The sequence below is a fragment of the Eleginops maclovinus genome, chromosome 12, assembly GCF_036324505.1.
Source record: "Eleginops maclovinus isolate JMC-PN-2008 ecotype Puerto Natales chromosome 12, JC_Emac_rtc_rv5, whole genome shotgun sequence".
Classification (NCBI taxonomy): domain Eukaryota; kingdom Metazoa; phylum Chordata; class Actinopteri; order Perciformes; family Eleginopidae; genus Eleginops; species Eleginops maclovinus.
Window position 1 is genome coordinate 19,574,628 of NC_086360.1, and position 27,215 is coordinate 19,601,842.

General features: G+C 42.4%; 2 protein-coding genes across 2 annotated transcripts in view; both read right to left on the bottom strand.

Moving 5' to 3' along the window:
• Positions 1-612: 612 nt before the first annotated feature.
• On the bottom strand, positions 613-5,181 carry tbx16 (T-box transcription factor 16). The gene is made up of 9 exons (XM_063897935.1): positions 3,981-5,181; positions 3,690-3,843; positions 3,478-3,580; positions 2,927-3,091; positions 2,633-2,779; positions 2,466-2,536; positions 2,244-2,332; positions 1,945-2,158; positions 613-1,331 (listed from the first exon to the last, which is right to left on the bottom strand). Exons 1-9 carry the CDS (start codon positions 3,994-3,996, stop codon positions 890-892), a joined length of 1,401 nt encoding a protein of 466 aa, XP_063754005.1. The 5' UTR covers positions 3,997-5,181; the 3' UTR covers positions 613-889.
• Positions 5,182-10,113: 4,932 nt separating this feature from the next.
• cabin1 (calcineurin binding protein 1) overlaps positions 10,114-27,215 on the bottom strand; it is a 37,796-nt gene continuing 20,694 nt past the window's right edge. Inside the window, 8 exon segments of the mRNA XM_063897648.1 lie at positions 10,114-11,883; positions 12,279-12,475; positions 12,577-12,735; positions 15,342-15,600; positions 19,931-20,005; positions 22,359-23,042; positions 23,153-23,249; positions 23,341-23,504. Of these exon segments, the coding sequence (XP_063753718.1) occupies positions 11,740-11,883; positions 12,279-12,475; positions 12,577-12,735; positions 15,342-15,600; positions 19,931-20,005; positions 22,359-23,042; positions 23,153-23,249; positions 23,341-23,504 (1,779 nt within the window). The 3' untranslated portion in view covers positions 10,114-11,739.

A 27,215-nucleotide genomic window follows, 5' to 3' on the forward strand; every position in this document is an offset into this window, starting at 1 on the left:
GCCACAGTCACAGTAATACAGTCTCTTTAAAGCCTGCTGGGCCCCTCCAAACTACAGAGGGGCCCTCGTTAGATCAACAAAGAGGAAATACAAACAAACCCTACCGAAAGGACGTGTTGCTTATCAGAGGTGACCGGGTACAAAGCATGCAGATGTGCAGCCGCAAACATGACGATGTTTACACTTATTCAATAAAACAGCTGAATGCAGATTACACACATTGGAAGGAAAACAAAACTACAGACAGGAAAATGTGCTACTTCATGGTTCTTTGAACAAGGTGAAGATAGAGACCCCAGTTGAATTGAAAAGGTCAGAGATAATTACTGCGTATTACATAATGCTACACATTTATTTCAAATTAGGAGTTATGTGTACGGAAAGTATTAAACCCTCCAACTTTGTTTAAAACGTTATTTCAGTAGAATAAGCAAAACAAATATTGTGTAATTAAGCTATTAGCCTTCTAAAATATAATATTCTACCATTGTTTAAGCAATAACATCAGATAGGTAGATAGATAGGTTCAAAATGATAACACAAAAAAGACATTTAATCCTGTAACTTCAAGGTTTTTATTTTCAGATCACATCACAGTATGAAGACAGACATAAATTGCACACTCGTTTTATTCCTTCTTTTACAAAAATAATATTTAAACTTGGAAATGAGATGAAATAGAAAATAAATAGACAATTCAACAATTAAACAATCAAACAGCATGGCGTAGCACACTTTGGTTTCAGTCAGTCGGTCTGTACAGATGTCAGGCCGCTCTCCTCCAGCGTCTTCCTCTTCTCTCATATCAGTTCTTTTTTTAACAGCGTCTTGGCCTCTTGCACCCCCCCCGGATCAGCACCGGTATCAGTCACTTATCACTGGGGATCCTTCACCAGCACGAGTAAGAGAACAGAGGGTACTGGCTCCACTCAGCCACGTTGCTATGGTGATATCCGTGGTGCACAGCGGGTGTTGTGTAGTCGGCGGTGAGATGGTGAGGAGGGGGGTACTGTGTGGGACCAGGGTTGCTCCACTGGCCCAGGGGCTGCTCGGCGCCGTACGGGCTGTAGAGATGGTGGCCGATCACCCCTGGTTTCCCCGCCTGGTGGCTCATGGACATGTTGAGGACCCCGTTGTAGTCCTGGGGGGCCGGGAGGTGCTGGGGGCCGCAGGGCTGAGGGCCCACTTCAAGCGTTCGGAGTTTTGAGGCGTCTTGTTCAGGCACGGTGGCGACATCGGGGACTCTGGACTCAAAGCTGCTGCTTCCTGATCCGCTGTTGCTGCTGCCCACGCTGGAGGATGGAGAGGGGGGCTTTCCAAACTCATGGACCCTGAAAAAGAAAATTAAGGGGATCATTATTTTCTATTCGGGACAACGTAATGCTCCTATGTGTCCACACCTTCTATTTCAATGTGTTTAAGACCTTACATAGGGGTACTTTCTGATTTCAATACAATTTATATAGAAAAAACACTCACCGGCCAGTTTTGGAGAAAGTATTCAGAAGGTTAAGCATTAAAAATGTTTCTCAAGTTAAAGTATTATGTTGAGTTCTGTTTTTATTCGTTGTTAGTTGAATGGGGAATAGTCTGTGGATCTGAAACCTTATAAAGTGTGGAAATCTTTAAAACCTAAACTTAAAATTGAGGATTACTTCTTTTGATTTATTTAGTTTTATCCTACTTTTAAATTAAAGTCATTGAAGTTATTTCATTATTTAATTTTTGTCCAATTATACCTACTACTGCTGTTGTTGTTTATTATGCCTTTCAAAATGTTATTGTCTTGTGTACATTGGTCTGAAATCGTTGATATTGACTTTTTTTCTGCAGTTTTTACTTTTTCACTCTTGCTTCTGCTTCTCGGTCATCTATAATCATTGACTGTACTGCACTGAACTGTGAAAGGTGTAGTGCTTGACAAATAAAGCAGGTAGTAATCACCTTTGGGGCTGGTAGGACGCAGGAGCAGGAACCAGCTGCTCTGTGTTGTACACGTCTCTGTGGTCGGCCCCGGCGGGAGATTCAGTCCTCACACTGTGCTCCCGCTCTGTGGCCCACGGGGAGTAACGCTCCCGTTTGATGCCTTCAGCCTCTTTCCGTTTGGGCACGTGTCCTTCTTCTCCGTCATAAGCCTCATACGATGACCGGCTGAAATCTGAGGATTCAAATCATCAGATTAGTTTAAAAGTACAGGACATAAGAGTTCAAATGACACAAAGAAGAAAGTCTTAAATCTCTACCTGGTGGACTGTCCTCGTCAGAGTCTCTGTTCAACATGTCGGACATCTTGGCTCGTTTCTCCACACAGGCTGGGCTTTTGTTTGAACGCCTGCAGAGGAACATATGTTATGTAAATACAGTTTCATGCAATGGAATTCTGAAGATGAGCTCCATTTTTCCTCTGTATGCTGTGCCTCCTGAGCCATTGTCATCAATCAGCCTGTGACTAATGCAACACCCACCTTTTTTTATTAGTGCCTTCATCCCGGAAACCTTTCGCAAATGGGTTGTGATCGATCTTCAGCTTTGTGATCTGTAGGAGGGAAAATCAGAACAGTTAAAATCTGGGTAATGTGTGGGGCGTCCTGCCAGCAGTTTGTGTTGTGTGTTTGCAGGGAGAGAAACTGACCGAGGTGTTCTGGTACGCTGTAACCGCTGTGAAGGAAGTCTCAGGGAAGGTGAAGGTCTGGAAGACACTCCAGCGCACGCTGAACAGGTCGTCTGCCTGGACGATGTGGAAGCGCGGGTGGTAGCGATGCATGGAGTGTAAAATGATCTGCAAATAGGAAGATTGTGATTAATTCAGAGCACTTTAAAATGTTTTGAAGTCATTTAATATCCAATATCTTTTACTCAAAGTAAGTGTACATAGATTTGGAAACACATTGATGATAAGCACCTAACTTTGTGTGCTCTTACTTACATGGCCGTGCTGGTCGAGTGTATTGTTGGTGAGCTTGAGTTTGAGGAAGGAGACAGATTGCTTCATCCAGTGGCTCCCCGGGGCTGGAGAGTCAGGGTGGAGGTACGTCCTGCAGGGCGGCTGGGGTTCCGCTTTCCCTGCCACCTCCCATTTCTCTTTATTCCACTGTAGGAAGGAGACAGATAGTGAGTCAGTCAGTCAGTCAGTCTGTCACAGGGAAAATTTTCTTCCCTTCCCACAGGGTGAGAGGACCACAGAGGGGAGAGTGACTGCCTGCCAGTACCACCCACAGAGTTTGGGGGTAGTACAGTGGGCTCCCAGCAGGGGATAGAAAAACAGGAAGAGATAGCCCCCTTTGATGTACAATGTCAGGACAGTGGGGGGTGATAAACAGGGGATGTCTTGTCTGGGGATACTGGTAACCACTGAGGGAAATCCTCACCCAATACCAAAGGCTGTTGTGAGTCAAGGCTACTTCCTATTCTTGGAAAGTCAACTTAAATCACTGATATCTACAATCACAAGAGAAGGAAAAATAATGGCTGTCTTACCTTATATCTGAAACCATCCACAGGAACCATATCAACCAGTAGGATGTACTTGGCACATGGAACAAGGCCGGCTAGATTAATTTTACAGTGTGGAAACATCCTCCTGGAAAACACAGAAGAAGACACGTGAGAAAAAAGATGAAAATGCAGCAACGGAGAACTGTTTTTTACAAAGAATGTTTGAATGAAGGTGAGTTTCTCTGTCTTTTTACCTGCCAGGTTTAGTGATAATCATCTCTGTTCCTAAATCATGGAAGTTTTTCCACAGTTCAGGGTCCTCCAGAGTCATCCTGATGTTGCTCTGCATATAGGCATCGGGACCAGCAGCCATGGAGGGGGGAGGAGGGCCATAGTTGGGCTTCATGTCTAAATAAGAATCATGAGAACAACAGGCTTCAGTAAAAGTGATAGAAGATCACCATAGGTATGCTCAGCTAAAGACTAAACCACTACACAGACTGGGGAATTGGGCTAATTAAATGAAAAGCATAGTAAATCCTCACCTCTGATGGACTGCATTTTTCAGGTTAAGCACAGGAGAAGCTTGAAAAAGGTTCCTTCACTGAGGGCCAAAAAGAAATCCAAGTATCCGAGATATCCAAAGGTGTGTTCAGATATAATCTCCTGCCTCATGTGTTAAAAAGAGAAATCCAGCAGCTCAGGGAGTCAGAAGGTTGGTCAGTCTTGTTTCAGCAGATATTTAGAGATTACTCCTTCTGGAAGAGGATGACCATGACTTTTAAGGGTAGCCCCGGGGTGGGTGGGGTCAAGAGAGTCATTCCCAGGCTTTGAAGTGGCACAATGATGAGTCAGAGCCCCGCTGTGATTGGAGGGTACTGGAAATCAAAGAGACTTAACAGAGCCTTGATACCGTCCCCACAGGAAGAGGGAACGGAGGAAATGCATCTTTATTAACTGCTAAGAGACTTTAAAACAAATATGGACGCACTTCCCTGCTGCAGATCGGGGCTCAGCGGCACCAGAATCTGTGTAAATATCATTCACACACACACAACCACACACCAAAATGGCATTTAGTGTGTTTGTGCAACGGGTAAATACACAATATAACACATTTAAGAGAACTGAGGGAAATAGAATTGGCTGAACATTTAAATGAGATAATCACTAGGAAAAACGTCTTTGAAATAGCAGTATGTTCAAGTATAAACCTTATTTTAACACAAGTTATTGCCTGTAGCCAATACATTGTTCTGAAAAAAATAAAAATAAAAGATAATACCATGTCTGTCTTTAAATATTCAATCACCTTTACACTTTTCCACATTCTCAGCTTTCTCCATAATAGAAATTACGCAGTGGGTGTAAACCCATAATGGTGTAGTGATAACACGCACCCTTTCTGCAGGTAACTTTTACCTGAGGGCATGTTCAGAAGCTTCTGCAAGCAACAGTGGGTGTGGGGGTGTTGTGTATTGGGGTGTCTAGACAGACCTATGCTCTGATAGATAATCTCATTAGGGTAGTTTCCCTTGAAGGAGCTGGTTTCTGCATGGGGAGAAAGCCTTGTGTATAGGCAGGCAATTAACAGCCAGTTAGCACCACAAGCCCAAGTCAGCCCTGAATGGGACAGGAGGGGTCTGAGAATAAAGACCTGCCACAACAACCTGGCCGTCCTCACACACCATCCACAGCCAGGCAAAATCCACGGGTGTCATTCATTCATAGGCCTGTCTCTGCGTCGTGCCATGTTACCACAGGCAAAACAAATGCTAAACGCTGCAGGTGTTAGCATAGAGGAACAAAATTAGACCACAGTCCCCCTCTTGTTTCCACTGACATCAAAATTTGAATTGAGGGGACTTCCACATCTCATTCAACTTCTTTTTCTAGCATAGACACACCACTTCCACTCACATTTCTCATTGTATTCTCAGGTCTGCGTGCTGCATACAATGCCACCTGTAAGCTCTCTGAGACTCATTCACAAAGGAGTTTGTCTAATTGAATGGATAACAGTTCGGAGAATATGCAACATATGATTTATAGTTTTAAAAGCATTGGTCCCACAGTTTCGCACTTTGCAGAATCAGCAGTTAAATGAGAACGAAGAGATGTCAGAGGCTGGAAAGTCTTCTCTGTGAAAATATTGACTTGCTGCCTAAAGGCTCATTTGCGGGGTCGATGCTAAATAAAAAGGATAATAACTTTTGGTTGTAATGATGCACTTAAAGATGGGTGTTTACGATCATCTACTTGTGTTAAAAGTCCTGATCCAACCCCCCGCCTCTTCCCCCTTCTCTGCAGGGCACAACATTGGCCTTGAGGAAGTGCGATGTGTTTTTATCCTCCTCATGTGAAGCCAACTGTTGTCGAGGAGTTATTAATCACAGGTTCAGTGTGGCTCTCGTCACTTAGCATTAGCAGGCTCCTCGGGGGCCCCCATGAGGACCCTTTTGACTTTTTTCACGGGGCAGAGAGGTCACACAACTTTGAGAAGATGCTGTAGGAAATTCATAGATTTTTGATGATAAACTCTCTGCAGCTCGAGCAGTGGCCTGAGTCTGAGCGGACGTGTACGTTTCAGCAGCGGTGGTGCCGATCCCATTAAGCTGCGGATCTGGAGGCGACAGGTGTGACTCTATTGCCTCGCTGCACGGCCTGAGGAGTAGAGTCAGGGCTGAGGCCTCCTGTAGCAGGCATCCCGGGGCAATGTGCACTGCATGACACTTCAGGGAGGTCATCTGGACAAGATTTACGAGGGCTGAGCTCCAAAAATATGGTGAATTCTTAAAATAAGCCCAAACGTTACTGTGTTGAACTTCATACTCTCGCTTCATTTTTGGTTTATTTATATTTTTTGTCAACCTTTCTTTTGCTTTTTATAATTGTTCTTAAAATAGTTTTATTACAGTTCTATATTTGCTCCTGTTTTGCATCTTAATCCCCCTTTCAGTGTTTATGGAGGCACCTTTATACACTGCAGCAACTCCTTGCATGTGTAAACCTAATAACAATAAAACTGATTCTGATAATACCATTGATAAATGTTACATTGACAGGTAAACAGACTCAAAGTAAAGTCATTTTCCTGTTAACAAAAAGGGGATTCAAATTGCTTACTACATATCAGAAATGCTATAATTAAGTTGTTTTTTTTTAAATTGTGGCACACATTATTACATTTCATATGTTGTATGACGTATATACTCACCAAATGATTGTACACCTCAAAGGAATAGCTGCTAAGACATGTTTAACATGATATAGATTGAATGACCAGGTATTGGTAAGACTAATAGGTTTGCAAACTGGATTTGGATGGACATTGCAAAGCATCTATGAACATGAAGACGTTTTTTACAAATCATTTTGGAAATAATACTGAATATAGTCTTGTAAATAAAATGTTAAAATGTGTTCAACAATAAACTGTTAACAAATAACTGACTATTGTAAAAATGTTGTCTCTGATCAGTAATGCTGCAACATGAAATATAGCAGTACTGTAACTTGTTAGCATTATGAATTATAATTTAAAGTAAAACAAGTTGAACTAATATCTGTTTATTTATTAATGATTGTTTTTAGTAAGTGTTACTCAGTATATGAAGGGCCTTTGACACAATGCACCATGGTTCTTAATTCAATAAAATAGTTCCCATTTACAGCGTGTGTTGCTACTGAAAATCATTTGAGGGTAAAGGATGAGGGATATCAGGGGGAATCATTTGGGATTCCTCCTAAATATCTTCAGTTATGATAATCAGCTGATTCCTCCTGTTTAAACGGAACCCCACTAACATCTGAAGCCTGACTCCACTGTGGCTCTCCTTCCTGCGTCTTCCTGCTCCACGATCACCTTTGCAGTGGTGTCCTCCTCCCAGGTGTCAGTCTCTTGGCCATTTGCTTTAACTGCACAGATCCCCTTGTGCTCGACAGTTAACAGCTGCCAATATACAGCCAGGGCCCGGGGATCAGACGGCTCTGCAGCAGCCCAATAAAGAGCCCCCGCGGTGGACTGACGAGAAATCTCACACCTTTCGCTCACATTAGCCATGCAGCATGCCCTTTTGATGCTTAATTGGCCACTTTGAGAGGGTTTGTAGAGATAGCAGCCCCATGGCCGGAGACTACATGATGTCACAGAAAACACAACTATATCACTAGCAGGGGAAATGCTTTTACCTGGGAACGATATACCGGTAATGACAATAACTGGGATATTTAGAAAGGGAATATCAACAGCATGTTAAGGTTAATGATAATAATGTGTTTGCAGATTGTACATTCAGCTGTCTATCACTTTGTGGTTGCCACAAAAGGAAACCAGATAAAGTCTCCTTTTTAGGCACTTTTGGAAGTTTGGATATACACTTTCACTCCACCTCACATCACACATATTGAAAGTGTTATCTATATGCCAAAAAGAGACAAAACACACAAAAAAAGGTAATGATGAATTTGACTTGTAGTTATGTCGAATTTTCAGATGAATGTCCGTCATGGCATCCTAACTATTTTAATCATAGTAAATTATTGGAGTGGAGTGACAATCTGCTTGCCAAAAGCTATATTTGAGATACTGTATAATTAGAGACAATTCATAACATTATATCAGCAAAGAACTTAATCTAAAGGTCTCTGCTGAGAGACCTTTAGAGTTTGCAGAGATCATACGAAACAAACTCTCTACTCCGCTCTGGCTTCCCTGACCTGACTCCAGAGGGGCCGGGGTCTCAGATAGGGGGCCGGGTGAGCTCACATTTGGTCCACCACATAAGAAAACAAACTTTAAATCTAGCTTGCCTGGCAAAGGGGGCAAATGACAACTTCACAGCACTTCATAAGAAACTCCTGGAAGTTGCTAATGAAGACTAATGACTTCCCTCGTGTCGGAGACTTCACACCAGTGTGTACAAGCCCTTTGAGCACTGAATCAGTGTGGTCAGCGGGGTGGTCCGCCACCGGCTGCAGAGAGCACACAGCTCCACTGGACGAGGGGGCTCTTTCATGATGTTCATTTCTTATGAAATCCATTAAAACTAGGGCTGGGCGATATGTTAGAGAGTCAAATATCAAAATACATTTTACATTATTCTAACTATGGATGTTTTGCTGATATTATAGGGTTGACAATCACAAAAATATTTACACAATGAGATTTATGATATATGTCATCAGTATGACAATATGCAAATCTGTGGCGGTATCTTCTCTCACGCTACAATAAAATACTAAAATATAGCTTAACCAAATTAAAAAGCATAATAGTTTCACAAATTCCTTGATCATTTTTTTCCTAAGAGCTTTTCCTCATCTGAGATGTCAAAGGACCAGTATGTACAATTTTGAGATACTCATTCTGTACTTGAGTATTTCGATGTTATGCTACTTTGTACTTTTACTCCACTACATTTATTTAATAGCTTTAGTTACGTTACAGTTTTGGATTAATGATGTGAAATATAATCAACACTTAAATCAGACTTAAGTTGCACCTGGAGTAAATTCACAAGCTACTCTGCACCTTTACCAGCTTTGATAACATTAATGCATCAATAACTACAATCAAAACATATCATATATATTATTCTGAAACGGACAAATCTGCATAACGAGTCATTTTACTTTTGGTACTTTAAGTATATTTTGATGCTCATACCTTTTGACTTGACTGCAGGACTTTTACTTGTAACAGAGTATTCCTACACTCTTGTACTTCTACTTTAACTTAAGTACAAGATCGGAGTACTTCTTCCACCTCTGCTAAGGACAGAGGGTGTTGTATGTTGTACTTATATTGATGCCCTTTTGAGGCACAATTTAGATTTTGATGACTGTTGGACAGATGGGTTTATAATGTTTTTGTATTAGCCTGTGGGAAATTATATCTGGCATTAAAAGGTTGTTTAAACATGACAGAAATAGATCATTGTTGTGCGTTTCATTATAGGGAGTCTGGATGAAGCACTGAGTGTGTCACTAATACTGTGTTACTAAAAATGCTAAAATAAATAGGGTGTTTTCAGGTCACACACACCTTGTGGATAAAATTGACTGATGGAAAGAGCTGTCTCTGTTAACGTGCAGTGTGCCTGTGTGTCGCCCTGCCTGGTGTTTTAGAGAGTGTCCATCACATTCCTCTCGATGAAACATCCCTCGTCCTGGAAGCAGGCTGACGTCCCAGCTCGTCCAACATCCGCCTGATGATTCCTGATAAAACATTTTAAATACAAGAAACCAAAAAGAACGTTAAATCCAAACATTATGTGAGTTTTATCCTTGTTATGTAATGTCTTGGATTATAAAAATAGTTCATACGTCTTCACTGGACACAATGAACACTTGTTTTGACCTAAATGGGATTTCATCCGGCCCATTATATACTCCTTGCACCCTGCGGTTGTATTTGTCAGATGTTCATTTTAATGGCTGTAAAGATGTATTTTATTGGGGCACCTTATGCTCTAAACATGAAACTGAATATTATGAATGCTAAAGAAAATAATAGATGATGCTGCACTACTACTCCATCTGCATATAAGAACATTAATAAGACAATACATTTGGAAATACTGTACGAAGAGGAAGAGATGGATAAACTCAAATATTTAAAACAAAAAATGCATGAATCCCTAGACTGGGCAGGAAGAAAGCCAGATGATTGACAGCTTAAGTCTTATTATAACAAATATATTTCATACAAAAAACCATGAGTCTTAAATATACAAATAAAAACATCAAAAGGAATACATACATTATTTTTTAAATGTATCTTCCACTTTAATATTTCTTTAAATTCCTCCCGTTGATATTTCCCAAATGGTTGTACTTATTCTTTTACAGATAGTGAATTATTTTTCGGAGTTTACTGAGATACATCTTACCTGATGTAAGGACCCATGTGGAAAGTATTTGAAGTAGCACACAGGACCAATTTTTGCATTTCTTAAATATATTTTTGGTTTGACATCTATAATGCATTTAGTTCAGACACAGAACAGTTCCCCTCCTGAGACTCGCCCCGCTCACTCTTCAGGCGTGGTACATTCCCAGAAGAACAATAGAAAACTATATTACATCAAAAAAACAACAAAATAAAATACAAAATACTTTTTTTTCCAAGGGTGACAGTTTACAATAATTCCTTTGTGTCCTTTAAAAAAATTATCTTAAGACAGCTTTCAAGAAACATAATCAGTAAACATCTTCCTTTTTTTATAGAAAACAATCTGTAAAAAACATTCTGTTGTCTTCCTCTGAGTTAAGCTAGAATTGTGACAAATTTACCAAAATGGTTTTAATGGAAAGGCATCTGTATCAGGAAGTCTTCCTCGGCAGGCGTTTCAATTCCACTGAGATCAGGACAGTTCAGAGGCGCTTCTGAGTCACTGGAATTGGAACGACACTCGCCTTAATGTCTACACTCTCACACATACACACTCTTCTCCAGCTTAATACTCCACCCATTAAAGCCAAGTGAATTGGAAAAGGATATTTGGATTGTGATATGTACACTCTCAATAAGTGAAACCCCTTTCCATATCATTCAGATCAGTGCTGGTGACAAGACGTCCTCCTTTTAGCTACAAATGCACACTCAAGAAAAATATATAGGACTAAATATTACAACAATACAAAACAGTAGCACAATGTTTAGTGCTAACTGAAAGACATCCCAAAGTGTAAACATTTCCAATCTGCTACAGGTTGTGAGGCCCTCGAATGCAGCCGATTGTCCTTATTTCACCCTTTGTGTTCATTGGAATATATTATGTACCAACGCAAAGTGTCTGAACGATGAAATTCTCATGTCAAAGTAAGTGATTAAAGAGCTGCAAAGCGTCCAGACGGAGGCAGCTCAGATTGGTGGTTTCTCAGACGAGGATTTAGCTGCTGCTTGGAGATACGGTTAGCACCCAGCATAAAAAAAGAAAGATGCATAAACACGGGGCTGCTTGACTTTAAAGGCTAAAAGTCTTTTTCGCCATATCCAGAGTACGGTGGGGTGAAGGGGAGCTCGATAAGTGAATGTGTGATATGCATAAATGGCACATTACAGACATGCTAAAGCCTTCGCCGTCTGCTGTTTACACCGCGACAGAGATGTATATGACACGACAGGTCGAAGAAAATACTGCAGTTTGGGAGTGCTTTTTTCAAGATGCATGTGGCGAAGCAACAGCTGCGGTGACATGTACCATTTTCTTTTAAGACAGGGGGCACAGGGTTTGGCAGAGTGACGCCAGGTTAGCGACAAAATGTCAGTTTGAGCGTGCACACAAGGCCCTCAGAGGCTCAGATGTCCATGTAATCGTCCTCTTCGTCCGACTCGCTCTCCAGAGACGACTCCTGGCTGGATGTCTCCTGCACCTCCAGCGCCGGCTGGCTCAGGGTGTCCTTCTTGACTGTGGCTGCAGACTGAGATGACAGGATGACGTTCTGTAAAGGAGCAGACAGCAGGGGTCACTGTTGGCTGTTAGGCTACAGTACAGATTACAGTATTTCTCGTATGCTTTAACACATCTGTCCAAAGTTAAACAGTTGACATACAGGCATTAAATGAAAGCCGCTTGCCAAAATGCTCCAACCCTTACAAAAAACATGCAGTATAAGTAAATAATTGCATAAAAAATACTCAATCAAGCACACCACTGCACAACAACATACAGGCAACAATATAATCATCATCATTTGTATTTTTGTGCTAAAAACAGTGATTAAAAACATTAAGTGAATCCCAGTTCGTATAAAAGTGTCTAATAAGAAGTTGAGGAAAAACTGCTACATGTACGATGATGGACACAGAAACACAAATGTGAAGGCAAAGTGCAAACCTTAAGTCTTTGTTTGGTTTCCTCTGAGATGCTGCCTTTGGGGGAGAGCAGGGTGGGTGTGGGAGGTGTGACTGTGATCTCTGGTGGGAACTTGGTGACAGTGGAAGGGATGAAAAGCTTTGGCATGTTGGCTGGAACACGGGAGCGGATTCGGTCTGGAAGTTTTGACTGCTCATCGCCGGCAAACTGCAGCTGGTCTGAGAGCGAGACACAAGAGGACACTTCTAAATATAAGAATATCTTTAAGACATATGAAGCCAGTTTCATTCCTTTTTTCTGTCACACCACAGGGTCTGACCTGGGCAGGGTTGTGCGGTGCTACATGTGGCGGTTTCCTCCTGGAACCATCTTGCTGCGGACTCTTGTTCCTGGGATACAGTGGCGAGTTTCATCTGCTGACAAAGGTGCGACTCCTGCTGCCGGTACGAAAGTCCCTCTGAGGGCTCCTCCCGCTCCTCTGTTGGCACAAACACACACATTAAAGCCACACCACATACATTTGGCCATTTGACAGTATCTTAATTAAAAACAACTTCTGATTAAGGATCTAATTTAATCGCTTTCCAACTAAATATTCACAGCAGACTTTAGTTTACTGTAACATAAGTAATACACACCAGATTGACAGCAGGGTCTGAAATGACATTTGTTTCCTCATCACTTAAAAGGTCAGTGAATATTTTGACTGGCAACTCCATTGTTTGGTTTGCCAATCCTGAAATCTATTTCCAACACATTAGAAATGGCAAATAACGATTACATGTAACCATCATCCCTGCCTTTTGTCATTAAGGAATTATATGTTTTAGAAGTAATAAGGAAAACCTCTCTCATCTACCATGGGGGCAGGTTATCTGAGTTTTCACCTGCCACAGGCAATATTTCCCCTGTATTTGGAAGCTAATTTCCTTCCCTGATTCCGTTTCTAGCACAAAGTCAGTGGAGATTACCATATTCGATGTAGAAATCTAATAAATTATTCTCTACATTTTGGCATTTATTGGCAGACAATTAGATGACTCGATGTTCTCCCTGCAGCTCATACTGACACAAATGAAAACAAAAATCATATCATACTCTTTCAGGCTTCTCCGCTAATGTTGCCTAGGAAACCATTATATAATACAATGCGGCAATGTTGCTTAATGTTAACAGGTGTGTGTGTGTGTGTGTGTGTGTGTGTGTGTGTGTGTGTGTGTGAGATAGAGTGCTATCTGTATATGAATCTTAAGGAAGTCCTTATGGATCCACACTGCTTATATGCAGCTACTGGATGACTGATGAAAGATAAGCTTGTCACATGAGAGTCCAGCTGAAATCCCCACTGTGTTTGTAAGAGCTGATGAGAAGGAGATGCTCCATAAAGTTTCCTGTGACGCTGCATTGTGGGTTTCTAATTAAGGACAACCACCAGAAGAGAGCTCCGACTGACAGCTCACTCATAAAGCTGTGACCTTAGCTCTGGATGGGATGTTTCACTCCCAAAGAAAGCTATCTCACAATGAAATTGAGCAAAACCCCAAATGTGACACTAAAAGAGGTATCAATTATAGTCTAGCATTCAAAAACCATTATGAAATCTGTTTGTGTAGAACAGCCTTACAGTAAATGAATTGTCATATCATAAATGATCTCAAACAAAACTAATCTGATTGTGTACTAACCTATGATACTACATGTTTTTTCAAGTAAACCCAAGCATTACTGATGAGATACAGTAAATATCTGACTTACAGGATTGTATAATTCTTGAGTTGTGTGTAAAAATAGCTGCTTGTCATTCGGAAAGAGGTTTCTGCTTGATTTAAAGGAGATTTCGAATGAAGTCCATTTAATAAAACCTTTCTGAAGGTCACTTATCTCTAAAACTAGTTCAATAGTTCCACTTCTTCAGATGAAGAGGTAATTGAGCTAATTTAGTAAAGTTTCAAAAGTTGCAGTAAAAAAAACCAACATGATGATTAATGGAAAATGGGCCAAAAACAGGAGCACCATCTGGATCGGAGTCAAATACAAAAGCTCAAATTACTGAACACTTATCGGAAGGGAAAGAAAATGAAAGCTGCCTCAACAACAAGACGTTGCCTTCAGGGTCTCAAAATGATCCAAATACTGCCCTCTAATGGCTCTACGGGCCTCGTACAAAAACAAATCATTTTTACGAATGACATGTCATAGCTAGAACAGACCATAAATGATGTAAGATCACAGGGGGAGACTATGTTTTGTATCAGGGCATTCAGGCTGAAAACCTTGGGTGCAGGACTTGCGTCCCTGTATATTAGATATGTGATGAACAGCGAGCCAGGATTCATTATTTGGATCAGAGATTATTATGCAAAGCAGCTCAGATATAGAGTCACAATCAGGAGGACACGGGATTCCTAAAACTCCTTTTGGCAAACTGACAAAACCAAAAAGGCAAAACATGAGCAGCACAGAGTCTGCTGTTATGTAACAGATCTGAGGAGGTTCACAGGCGCCCCCTGCTGGTCACATGGACTGCAGCACTGTAGGGTCTTAAACTGAACTGACAAATGCAAAGCTTCCACTTAACAGTTGTAATAGACTACACCCGTATGATAAACAACACAAATAAATAAGTGTGTCCAAAGGCATCAGACAGTGCGGCTGTTTTAACCTTTTAAAGCCCCAAAGTTTAGATTTAAGTGTAGGTCTGAAGTTATATTCAGGGAAATGGAGAAAAAAAAGGACATTTTGGAAACGAGCACAAGTCTTTCTTCAATACGTTTTGGAATTTTGGACTTTACAACACACTGGAGTTTAGGAAATGTTTTGATCCACCGAGCCACAAACAATCCTATGCAGTCGCCACACTTCAGTACTACTAATAATATCAGTGTGGCACAATCTTTACCTGTGAAAGAAGCTGGCTTTAAAATCAAAACAACAACTCAATGTTGAGTAGTAATTGAATTTTGATTTAGAATTACAATGTCAACGTTATGAATTTTCAATACATCCCTTTAGAAAGTGTAATAAGTTGTTTTCTCTTTTGTGGTAAAAACACTTAATGGTGTGGTAATGGGGGGGCCACGGTACCTGTGTGTGGTAGGAAGGCCATGGCTGCAGCCGGGTGGCTCACGGCTCTCCTGAGCGGCAGCTGGCCGTGGAAGCCCGGGGCTTGAGGTCTGGACAGCTTGCTGAGCGGCTCGTACAACACTTTGGCCGGGCCCTCCGGGGTGGACAGCGGGTGGCAGCCGGGGTGGCTGAGCAGGACGGGGGTCGGCAGGGAGGTGGGGAAGAACAGGTCTCGGTGATCCTTGTTGTACTTGGGTGTGGTGGGGGCATCGCCGGCAGACTGTGGGAGGAAGAAGAGGTTGTAAGGAGGTGAGACTGACCTTGGGGGATCCATCAGCAGCATTAACTCTCCTCTGAGAACTGTGCTGCTCTTCCCTGGAGACAGAATCTGGTCAGAGACTCAGAGAGTGAGCCACAGTCGATACCAGTGCACTTTTGAAACAACAGCAGTAAGAGTCTAAGGCTCTTACACATTAGTAGTAATGAAATCCTTGACAGAGTAGCGGTGTCGTCCCCTCCGGGGGTCGAGAGGCTTACTCGTGTGCCCAGCTCTACTCTACGCCACACTACATCCCTCTGAGCCACTTTCCTGTGTGTCCTTTTGGAGGACCACTTACAAACACAAGAGCAGCACAAACAACCTGTGACAACAGCAGCCCTGCTCACACAGCCGCTGTCATGGCAACACAGAGGAGAAACGAATACACTCTCTCTACCTTTACATTTAAAATGGATGAAAAGTTAGATGAAAACTAGCTTAGATTACCTTTTTCCATGTGTGCACTTGGATAGAAATTAAACAAGCTGAAGAAATCTTTGTTTACCCAGTGGGGGAGTACCCAGAATGCACTGCATTAATTATACAGGCATGTAAATATGCTTCTACGTCTGAAATTAATTTGATTGGTAAATGTATTACAGTTTCGTCAAGATCCACAAAAGCCTAGAGGCAGCAATCAGAGCCACGACTGTCATAACAAGCAGCCTTTGACAGATTGAGTATGTTAGCACAAGATAATTTGGCAATAACACAGCTCTCGTACCATTTTTTCTCAGGGTCTCTGCTGGGAGTTAAAGTCAAATTGTGCTCTGACTCACAGCTGTGTATGATGAGGCTCCCCACGGGATTCACACAGCAGAGCACAGGCAATTCAAACAAACCAGAGTAGCCGTCCAAAAACCTTACAGACAGATCCTTCAGCTCCACAACTGCAGCTTCAAGCATGCAGCAGCTCCACTGCCAGCTCTGATGATTCATATCTCATGAATTAAACATTGGCAACAAAAAGACACCAACAAGTCAGCTGTACCGTGTGCATTTAGAAGAAAAAAAACACTGTACCTGAGAAGCTAGTCTGTGGGTTTCTCTAGGGTGAGAGTGGGCTGCTGGCAGACACACGGAGGTCCCAAAGCGTGAAGGGGAAGATGCTTCTATGCAATTATCGAGCTTTAACTCTGATGAGAGTAGCTGGGGATGTCGTGCACAGGTTTGGCCATCTTTCCAACAGCCCACCGAACATTTTAATGAAATTACCAGCTCAAATGTGACTGAAACTGCAGTGTATGCTCCTATTCTTTGATTATTAAAACCTCAGCATTCCTCCATCCTGCTGAAACATACAGGAGCTGAGACTGGAGTGGTTTAATGAAATACCTCCATCAAGTCTCTCGAAGAGCGGCACTATCTCCACAAAGAGGGGAGGGTAAAAAGCAAACATATCAGACATCAATCGAGTGACAGTCATGTAGCGTGACAAAGCTACACGACCTGTGCTTATGTCACTCTTTTCTCCTGATATGGCATCAAAGGGAAGAAATGAGACACAGAGCACAAGACTGGAGCAATTCTCTCCAGATCAGCACTAAGGGAGAACAGCTCGCTCGTCACTTGTGGGGGCTTGAAGGGATGTGTGAATCTGTAAGAAGTAGGCAAGGATTGTTCATGCCCACGAGCTGAGAACTCCAAGGTGCCTACTCACATTTCCCACTACATCCAAGTGAAAGCAAAAAGAAAAAACAAGACATGAGCTGGTGGCACAAAGATTACACGGAAAGCAGTTGGATCACACTGCAGAGAAAAAAGCTAGTACGCAGAAGCACCCCATCCCATCCCCATCAGGGGGAAAGGAAAATAAACTCCCACATGCAGAGCAATTATCATAATATCTAACGATTATTACGTACATCTGAAAATAACAACAGCCTCACAGTTACCTGACAGTGTCTGGTTAACATTTCACCCCATGAGACTTTAGCTAAAGTCATCGATCAAACAAATGGTGATAGTGAAGTAAAAGACAAGTATTCAAATTAAAAAGCAATTGATTTGGATGAATTTAAAAGCTGTTGCTGTAAAACATTTCAGGTGTGAGACCTTTCTATTTCAGACTCTTTTTCTTTGCTACTTTGTTTTTGATTTGACTCAGCAAGCAAGTTTATAAAAGACATTACATCCAAAGAAAAGCACAATCGCACTCCAATGAAATCTTAAAGACTTAAAGTAAATTGTTCTGTGAGGTGCTTAGAGATTTAAACACGTGAATAAAATGTAAACTGCTTTCCGAAGTGCTCAGACCACAGCTGGTTCTGTGAATGCAACAGGTTTTCACACATTAAAGACGTGCGGCTTGTCGCTCTGTGCCTCCCCTGCACAGTAATCTCTGTGTCGTGTGTTGATGCGTGAAATTTAGACAACAAAGGGACAGACAAAACCAACAAAAACACATTCATGCAGAAAACAAAATGATATGATCAGTGAACTAGGAAAACAGACATTTATTTTCCCCCACAGCTACTGCTCACACAGCCTGCGGTTTGGTGGATATCACCGTGACAACAGGATGTGGGCAGAGACTGACTGTGTGGGCGGGCGGGAGGGAGGGATGTGAGAAAAGGGGGAGTCACCAGCGAGGCAGAGCGAGTAAGGATTTGATGAAGAAAATGAAGTCAAAGCTGAGCTAATAGTTGGTTTAGCTCTAGCTGAACCCATTAGTACAACAGAATGAGACATACATATTTAATGTGTTGGATCATTTCGTTTTGATGCTTATGCAAATAATCAATTCAAATAAGCAACATGCATACCGTTGCTCCGTTGAAACCAATGACAAGTTTAGCAACTATGTTGCGAGGCTGAAGGGAACACAGGGAGCATTCACACCACGCTTTGGGCTAAATTTAGCTCTTGCAGCTGCAGCAGAAAATACCTGAAGTTACTATACCATCAGTTGGGCACATTTTACTACTGCTGCTGCATGTTACACCTTCCATCGTAAGCTAAGATACAATCAGCTTTCAACCTACTTGGATATGTGTGGAACAACTCAGATATTTCATTTAAGGCTGGCGGATAAAGTCTGCCATGCTGGAAACCAGACTTTAATAACTGTCAGAATAGGGCCATGATGTTTACAGCCTTTTAATATTACCTGCTCTAGTTTTATCTAAACATTTCATGTGCATTAAGGTCATTGCTATGTAAAAAGTGGCTAACATACTGTTCATCCATAACATACTGCTCCTGCATGTTACACCTTTTTTGAGTAAAGTCTTGAATCATTTAAGCTTTACTATGTAAGACTGCTCCCATTACATGAGGGGAGACAAGGAGCGTTTGGCATCAACTTTGGAAAAACAAGGACGGATGGATTGGCAGACTCTTAACTCTCTATGGAAATGTAAACAGCAGTTTAACTCATGTCTTACACACAAGGTGCAGATAGTTTTCATTTAGTCTTTGCTTCAGCCCTCAATAGGAGCTACTGAGTAAAAAAAAATGTTCCCCCGTTCTTTCAGAAAAACAAGACGAGGCAGGACTGGGGTCACATGACGGGATTAACACTACGAGAAAATCATGCTTGGATAACACGAAGAAAAAAGGTGAGAGCCCAGGAAGCGAAGGTGTGTGTATTAGTACATGTGCCATGCAGTCTGTTGCAGGGCAGGCTTTTTGCTCAGATGGTGAGCAAGGTAGCATGAGCAAACTTGCCTACATTTAAACTTATTACAGAGTGCCCATTATTTAATCCTGCAGCCATGCTTTTAAGAAAGTAAATACGTTTTATTTATCAGTTTCTTACATCTACTTATTTTTAATTAACCTATAAATGACTTCATTACCATGTTACCAAGGAGCGCTGTGACCGTGTGGTTGCAAAACTGGATCACACGTGGAGCATCCGACAGGAAATGTAAAGTGCTTTTTTTGTAAATACTCACTTCGACAAACTGCTGTTTGGGGATCACCATTTGGAACTATGTTCAGAGCTTACACTGGATCCTGGTTGGAATCATTTTAAATTAAAACTGAAACAGCATTAGTAGAGGGATCAGTGAAGCTGTGATGAATATTCTGGTGCTTCTTGTTTAACGTTGTTGAATTGTTTTCTCTGCATTATCTTTAGAGTTCTAAACTTTGTGTATTTGTTGAAGGCCTATTTAGCTTAAGTTATCAGGTCTCTAGTGTGTCGAATTGGTTTGCGCAAGATACCTGCCTGTATACAAATCATAATAAATAAATAAATAAAAGCTACGATAAACAAGGGAGACACATTACAGAGGTGATGTAGCAGACAGATGGCAGATGGGCATGCTGAGTTACAGTGTTTTACCTGTCGTTGGGCAGAAGAGGCCATCTGTATCTGGCAGAACTTCACAGCTTGGTCCAGAGCTACATCCTCATCAACCTGAGACAGGAGAGCAGCAGAACAAGGACATTAGGGAAGCGCAACAAACATTTCCATATACCTGTTGTTATATTCTTTAAACTTCCTCATCCAGCACCGGAGCAGTGGGACTGTATTATATCATTTATTTCTGAGGTGACTGCCCTGTGTTCACACCATGTTATTTACTTGCATCGCAAATCAATTATTAGAAATTCTTCTGTCCCTGATCATAACAGCAGTAACATGAGAGCCCAGGACCCTGAGTGGATGTGTGGGAGTTAGTGAGCTTAGCTGCAGCCCGACATCGTACATTTAGCAGTAATCTTGTTCAGACAGCTGTTGTGTTCCCTGCAGCAGCCTGTTGTGTGCAGCGGTTCAGGGACCCCAAAAGGGAGGGAGCCTCATTCAACTTTTCAAATGGTGCCAATTGTTAAATGGACTGAGTCAAGCTTCAGTGTATCGCAGAGGACAGCCCACCGCTTTCTATTCATGTCTAGCTCTATGCAAACCTCCATCAAACCACATACAGCTGCCAGCAATGAGTTATCAATAACACATAATGATTACTGTTCCAAACAGGCGCATTTCAGCCATACATCTAGAACACATCAATACAACCATCCACCTACTGTGACAGAACAGCCTGCCTTCTCATGACAGGAAATGCTCAAACACACAATGTTGTGGCTGTAAAGGATTCTTAGCTGATCATTTACATTGAGACAATAATTCTTTGCGTTACAAGTTTTGCTAAAATATACTTATAGGGTATTGTTTGACAAAACCAGAACAGAAATTTGAGCATTGGCCAGAGCCAGGCTCACATTCTTGTCTCATTCTCTTGACTTATTCTGAAGTAAATCTTTTTGGACATGTTTTTTTAAGGAAAAAACTGTTACATAAATCAGGCTATGAATTATATATGAACAGATCTCTCTGAGGCAAAACTCAAGAGTGAGAATTAATACATTTTTAATTGAAAAAACTAAGATATGATTTGGAATATTTAATACTAATAAGATAAAATAGATAAAAAAGACATGACCGTCAACCCCAGTTCATTATTTACATTAAGACATTATTTCTGAATAGTTATGTTTTAATAAGCAACATGCTAACTTTGGTGAATTAAGGAGGAACTTTCATAATTCAACAGTGCATAAAGCTGCCTGTACTGTCTTAGGAGTCAGCTTAAAAAGGAAATGTTCTGATAACCAAAACATAAACAAGGCTGAAAATTAAGCAAGAAGCCGATCTTTACCCACATGCAGCTTTGCAATGCAACCGACCACGGAAGCACAAAGCCTCTGCAGTTTGTGCAGGTAGGTGCACAAACAGAAGGTGCTTCTGGAAAATGTCCAGGCATATTAATTGCACATCTAGTCTGAAGACAGGAAACATGTCATCGCGCGTTCTGGCTACACTCTCTCTTAAGGGTGTGTCTTAGTGAATATTTTCTTTGCAGTCTCTTAGAGAAATCAGTAAAAAAAAAGAAAGTCTTAGCACATAAAAGAAAACGGAAAAACAAATGTTGCTGAAGTCGGCAAGTTCCCTCTGATTTCTTCCTCTCCTCTTCAGTTTTCCCTGGCCTAAAACCCTCCCTCTCTGGCGTTACACAGATAATGACATGGCACCTTCTGTAGGGCCAGCATTGACCTGCAGCTCAATATAGCCGTATACGCTGATGTGGGCTGTTCTGCAACCACTTCATCAATGCCATAGAAGGCCCTGAAGTTGGGCTAACTTTTATCAACTGAGGAACATTTGCTCTAGAGATGTGAAGAAACTTCTCGCTTCTCTGATACTTCCTACGCAAGAAAAAGGTTGACATAATGATTTATGAATTCCAGATAATGAGTAATAGGACTTCATACAGATAACAGCTCTTTCCCTGCTTTCACTCTAAAAAACAGCCAGTCAGAAGTTACTTAAAAACCTCAGAAGCGTCTGGTACAACTTTACATTTGGGCACCAGTTTCATTACACACATAATGACTGAGCAGCTCCCCACCTACCCGTGACATCATTACAGAACAAAAATCCCAATTCATCTGAAAAATACCCAGTGGGGCTACTTCTAGAAAACATCAACCTGTTTCAGTAGTAAGAACAAACAGACTCAGAGGTTATATTTAGGTTTCTGTGAGTAAAAACAAAACCGCCGTTAAGAGCTGGATTTGTCGGCTTGTTTGAAAACGAAAAAGGGAAAGTCCCTCTTTTACAGCCGGTGCTGTGTTACTATTTCAGTTAAAAGAGGGGTTTCCCAAGCCCCCTTTATTTTAAGAGGGCTTATATCAAGCATGCATGACTTTGCAACTTAACAGAAAAAACACAGAAGCACGTATCCTGGCAACAATAATGTGAGGTTTACCTGTTTTATGAGCATATAAGTCTCTGACATGATCTTCTCGATGCGTTGCAGGTCGTAAGTCATGACTTTCTGGCCTTGCTGCCACACTCTGTAAGCATCAAGCAGTAAAGTTTTTCCAGACTCCACATCGTCAAGAAGCTTCCTTTTCCTGTTTGGCCTTCGTAGTAGCCCCTGATCCGTCCCAACCGCTGCCACGGTGACCTTGGGTAATGAAGCTTGGAGCTGCTGCTGCCTGGAACTGATACTTAGTTCCTCTAGAGACAGCTCTGGTGTCCGGCTGCTGTCAGTCACTTTGTGCGAGGGCTCCACGGCACTCAGAGAGGTCTCTGCCTCTGTTTGATTGCCCTGAGAGTCTGTGGTAACAGAGGGTTTCCTCCAGAGGCTAGTGTCCAGCTCCATGGGTTCCTCTGGCCCTGCTTTGTGTCCCTCACTCCCAGCAGTCTCCACCTTCCCGGGGTAGATCTCCTGAACTTTACTCCCTTTATCTAATGATGGCGGTGGAGTGGGGAGTTGTGCCTGGGAGGCTTCCCTGGGCCCTGTCTCAGTGGCACAGGTTCCCTCAGTGAGCCCAGGCTTCTTAGGCAGTGCATGCTTGCTGTCCTCAGAACTGGGCCTGTTGGATGCGTCCGTTGTGGTCATCTCCCCCATGGAGGGCGCAGGCGCTTTGTGAAGCTGCTCAGACACCTGAAACAGAACAGAACCTGTCAAAACATGAAGAGGGTGCATGCCGGACATCTAAAACGCTGAGCTGCTCTCGGCTCTTTGTGTGTGCGCAGTGATTTGTGGTTCCTTACCCCTGAGAGACTGTTCAGATTGTCCTCCAACACTTTTACAGTTAGGAAAAATGCTCTCTTGGCCAAAACCTGGCGATCAACATCTCGTAAATACTTCCTTCATGGAAGAGAAAGAAGCAAGAGGTTGTTATGGTACAAATACATAGTACATGACAGAAGCAGCAGGATCATATGAAGTGGGTCCTTACTTTCCCTGGTCAGGGGTTCTCTGCAACATGAAAGAGACTTTCACCAGAGTGTCGTGATCCTTAAGCTGAAACAGCACCTTCAGCAAGAGGACAATGGATCGGTTCATATGAGATGCAAAACTTCCGGGGCGATCAATCTCATCTACTGGAATACGCCAGATGCCCTAAAGAAGACACGAACAGAGAAAGAAGGAGGCAGAAACTGGAGATTAGTTCGACTTGTAGCAACCTAAAATATCATGTTTCCCACTAAATACTAGTGATCCCTGGCACAAACACACTTATTGTCCAAAAGCTCACCAAGTATGATTAAGTGGGGGCCAAATAGGAGGAGCTGCTTTCATTAAACCCGTTTACATTTGACTGGACAACAAGCCAAAAGGCTAATTTATGAAATGTTGAAAGTTTTGATTTTATAAGCGCTGTGTTTTGCCAGTTTTTCAGATGCCTAGGGAATCTATGACACACACAAACAATCAACAGGGAGGGATGGAAAAAACTGAAAAGAAAAGAAAGCAGAGGAATTTAAAGGAGTTAAACAAGGCATTGAAACAAGAAAGCCCTAATGAGGGGATGGGAAGGCTGCAGGAGAGATCTAGCGGACTTGCTGGCCATGTGGAAGTGGGGGAGGTGGGATATGGGGGCTTTCTCTCTGGGCACACATGATAGGCAGCCTCATTAGTGCTCAGCTCTGTCCAAGCAGAGCAACAGTCCAGAAGACAGGCTGCCAAGAAACACAGCCCTGCTTTGCAGAAAGCCACAAGAGGTGTTTTTTCGATGGAGGAGGCCACCTTTCCTGTGAGCACATGTCCTCTCAGCAGGTGAAGCGAGGCGCGCTTCCTACTCTGAAGCTACTGATATGAGTGCAGATGGTGGCCTAGGCAGCGTACAATATAGCACATGGCGCAGGGTTCAGTTTCTGGCTTTAGGAAACGTGTGTGAGACAAAACAAAGAGGACCATATTAGGATGTAGCAAAACAAACGAGATGGCTCCATCAGCTGCTGAAGGCACCGGGGAGCTCCTCCTCACAGGCACCTCCAGATTGTCAGATGACATTTTCAAAGCCACCGGAGACGAAAGAAGCAGGAAAGAGAGGCAAGATAAACCAACCAAAACAAATCACATTCCTGAGGACATAATATAAACTCATCCCAGGGAAACCAAGCCTCTGTGTTTATATTCAAGACTCGCTTAGAATAAACTAAATCAAGGATGCTTTTTCACTTTTAGTTCACACGGGCAACTTAATGTTGTCACTACGATTCATTTAGAAATAATTCTTGCCTTCTTCTCTGATGATACAGAAGCCAATTCTATCAATTCATTTCCAGTGGTCAACAAAAACCCTCTAAAGAACAAGCGAACGCTTCAATGCCTGCGTGAAAACAGAAGATTTATAAATCATATGATGAAATCATGCAGGGCTTGGGAAGGTTTTAACCTTTCAATGCAGAGATTAGCAAATGCTTCCAACAGGAATGGGACAAGTATGATGAGGGGGTGGGCTCCGCACACTTAAAAACATCTCTAATGGAGGGGAGTTGTTCTTCATCAGAAAACCATCCAACCATAGCAAATCTGTTTAGGGAAAGCAGAGCCACGGCTTTACACAGATTATGCCGAACACAACAGCTAAAGCAGATTTGTAAGACTTTTTACTGCAATGATTTTAAGCATCTTATTTCCCCCTTTTTTTAGAGAGAGAAAAAATGACCAATGCTTGACATTAGAGCGACAGAATTGGCAGATGTCGCCAATACATTACGCAAAAACATCTGACTGATAGGAGATTAAGATGCATAGCAGGGGTGTGTGGGAGATAAATACATGACAAAAGGGTCCTTTGGTAGAGAGAATAATCAGACAGTTTTTTGGTTCAAAAGAAGGGTTGTTGGTAAAGTTATGCTAATTTCCTGAGTCACTTTTTCTGGTATTATAAACATAAAAGGAGCTCCGTTGCAGCGTGACAAAAAAGAGAAGAGACCAACTTCTTGTTCGAGAAACTGAGGCAAAATAAAACGATGTGTCTATTCTGAAAACATTTGCCAAATAAACCCTCAAACCGGTTCTCTATTTTTACTTCATCTACTCTTAAGATCTTATCCTGCCATCACTAATGTTTAAACTATGAGCCATGGTTCAACTTATGAACTGCTGGGAAGTTGCACTGAGTGTTAATGTCTCAGCAAACACTACATCAGCTTGCTGGAAACAACAATATCAGCATTTCATCAGCAAACAACTTTAAACAGCACGATTTACACCAAAAAAATCCAAGATGGCTGGTTACCTGCAATGCTTTCAGCACTTTGCAGGTGGGTGGTGTAAATGTGCACCTTACTTCATTCTACTGTAGTTTACATGCAGCAAACTGACAGTTAAGACCCCCAACAGTACATACTCAACAGGATCACACATTTAGACAATCCAAAAACAAGTATAACACACTCCTGGACACAGGAGCTCTGATCACACAATAATTACCCACAAACTTGTGCGCTTTTTTAAGTTAGAGGGAAAGGGAGAAAGACACTCACCATCACCTAAGAAAGCTACTCCTCTGCGCCTGTGTTAGTACTTTTAGGGAGTCCTTGCTGGCTGTAGCAGCACCTGCAGCCCTGGCAGCGCCTCCACCCTGAAAGAGGCTCACACTCGGAGAGCAAGGGGTGGGCTGCATTTGGGTGCTAGGGCAGCAAGAGCTGCAGGAGAAGAGAAAAAGGAAGCACAGCTGCACGAGGCAGAGGAGGAACAGAAGAAGAGGAGAGTGGCAGCTGCCTTCGCAGGAGGAGAATCAGCGACGGAGTCAGGGCCTCTAAGCTCAGTATGCCACTGCCCGACAAGCCGACTCGTTCCTCTCCTGCTTTCAAACCCTGCCATCTCAAAACAAAAACACCCACGCACTCTATCTCCGCTCTGCCTGACCCCAGCCTGCCAGAGTTCTCTCCCCCCTCCTCCCTCACTATACACAGTGTACAGCCAATCCTTGTAGGCCTTTGCCAGCCAATCAGAAGCAAGCAGAGAAACTCCCGCCCTTAGTGCACACCCACACAATACACACACAAACAGAGGAGTGAGAGAGAGAGAGTAATGAGGAAGCTGAACCAGTGCAACCGAGAGAGGAGATGAGTAGAGCAAGTAAGAGCCAGGGGGAGGGGGAGTGCGTGATCACCCTGAAGACGGAGCAACAGGAAAAGAACAAGAGAATACAAAAATGAACTCAGTGCGACCACATCAATGTGGTGTGAGTAATCAAGAAGATGGCAAACCAGAAGTGAAATTAAATAAAAACTTGAGAGAAAAAAGGGAAGCCCACCGTTAACCACAGAAACATAGGGTGAGGAACAATGCTGTTTGAATAGATTGTGGTGTACACACACACACACACACACACACACACACACACACACACACACACACACACACACACACACACACACACACACACACACACACACACACACACACACACACACACACACACACACACACACACACACACACACACACACACACACACACACACACACACACACACACACACACACACACACACACACACACACCTCAGCAGAATACTGACAACAGCCCTCACCTTCTTCCTCTCCTCTCCCCTAACTCTGGCCGAGTTCCTCCAGCTGGCCACCATAAACATGATAAGCAAACACACCTTGTTTTGTCCTGCTTCCTGTTGTGTGAGCGCAGGAAAGCACTGCTGAAAAATGTCAAGCTCAAGTGAACACAGAGCAAAAGAAGGCAATGGAAAACACACCGGCAGCCATATCTAACCCTCCAACGTGCAATTCAAAACAGACTTGAACAAGATGTTTTCATTGGGCCAATACTCCTCCCCTAAGAAAAAATAACAAGGTTCTC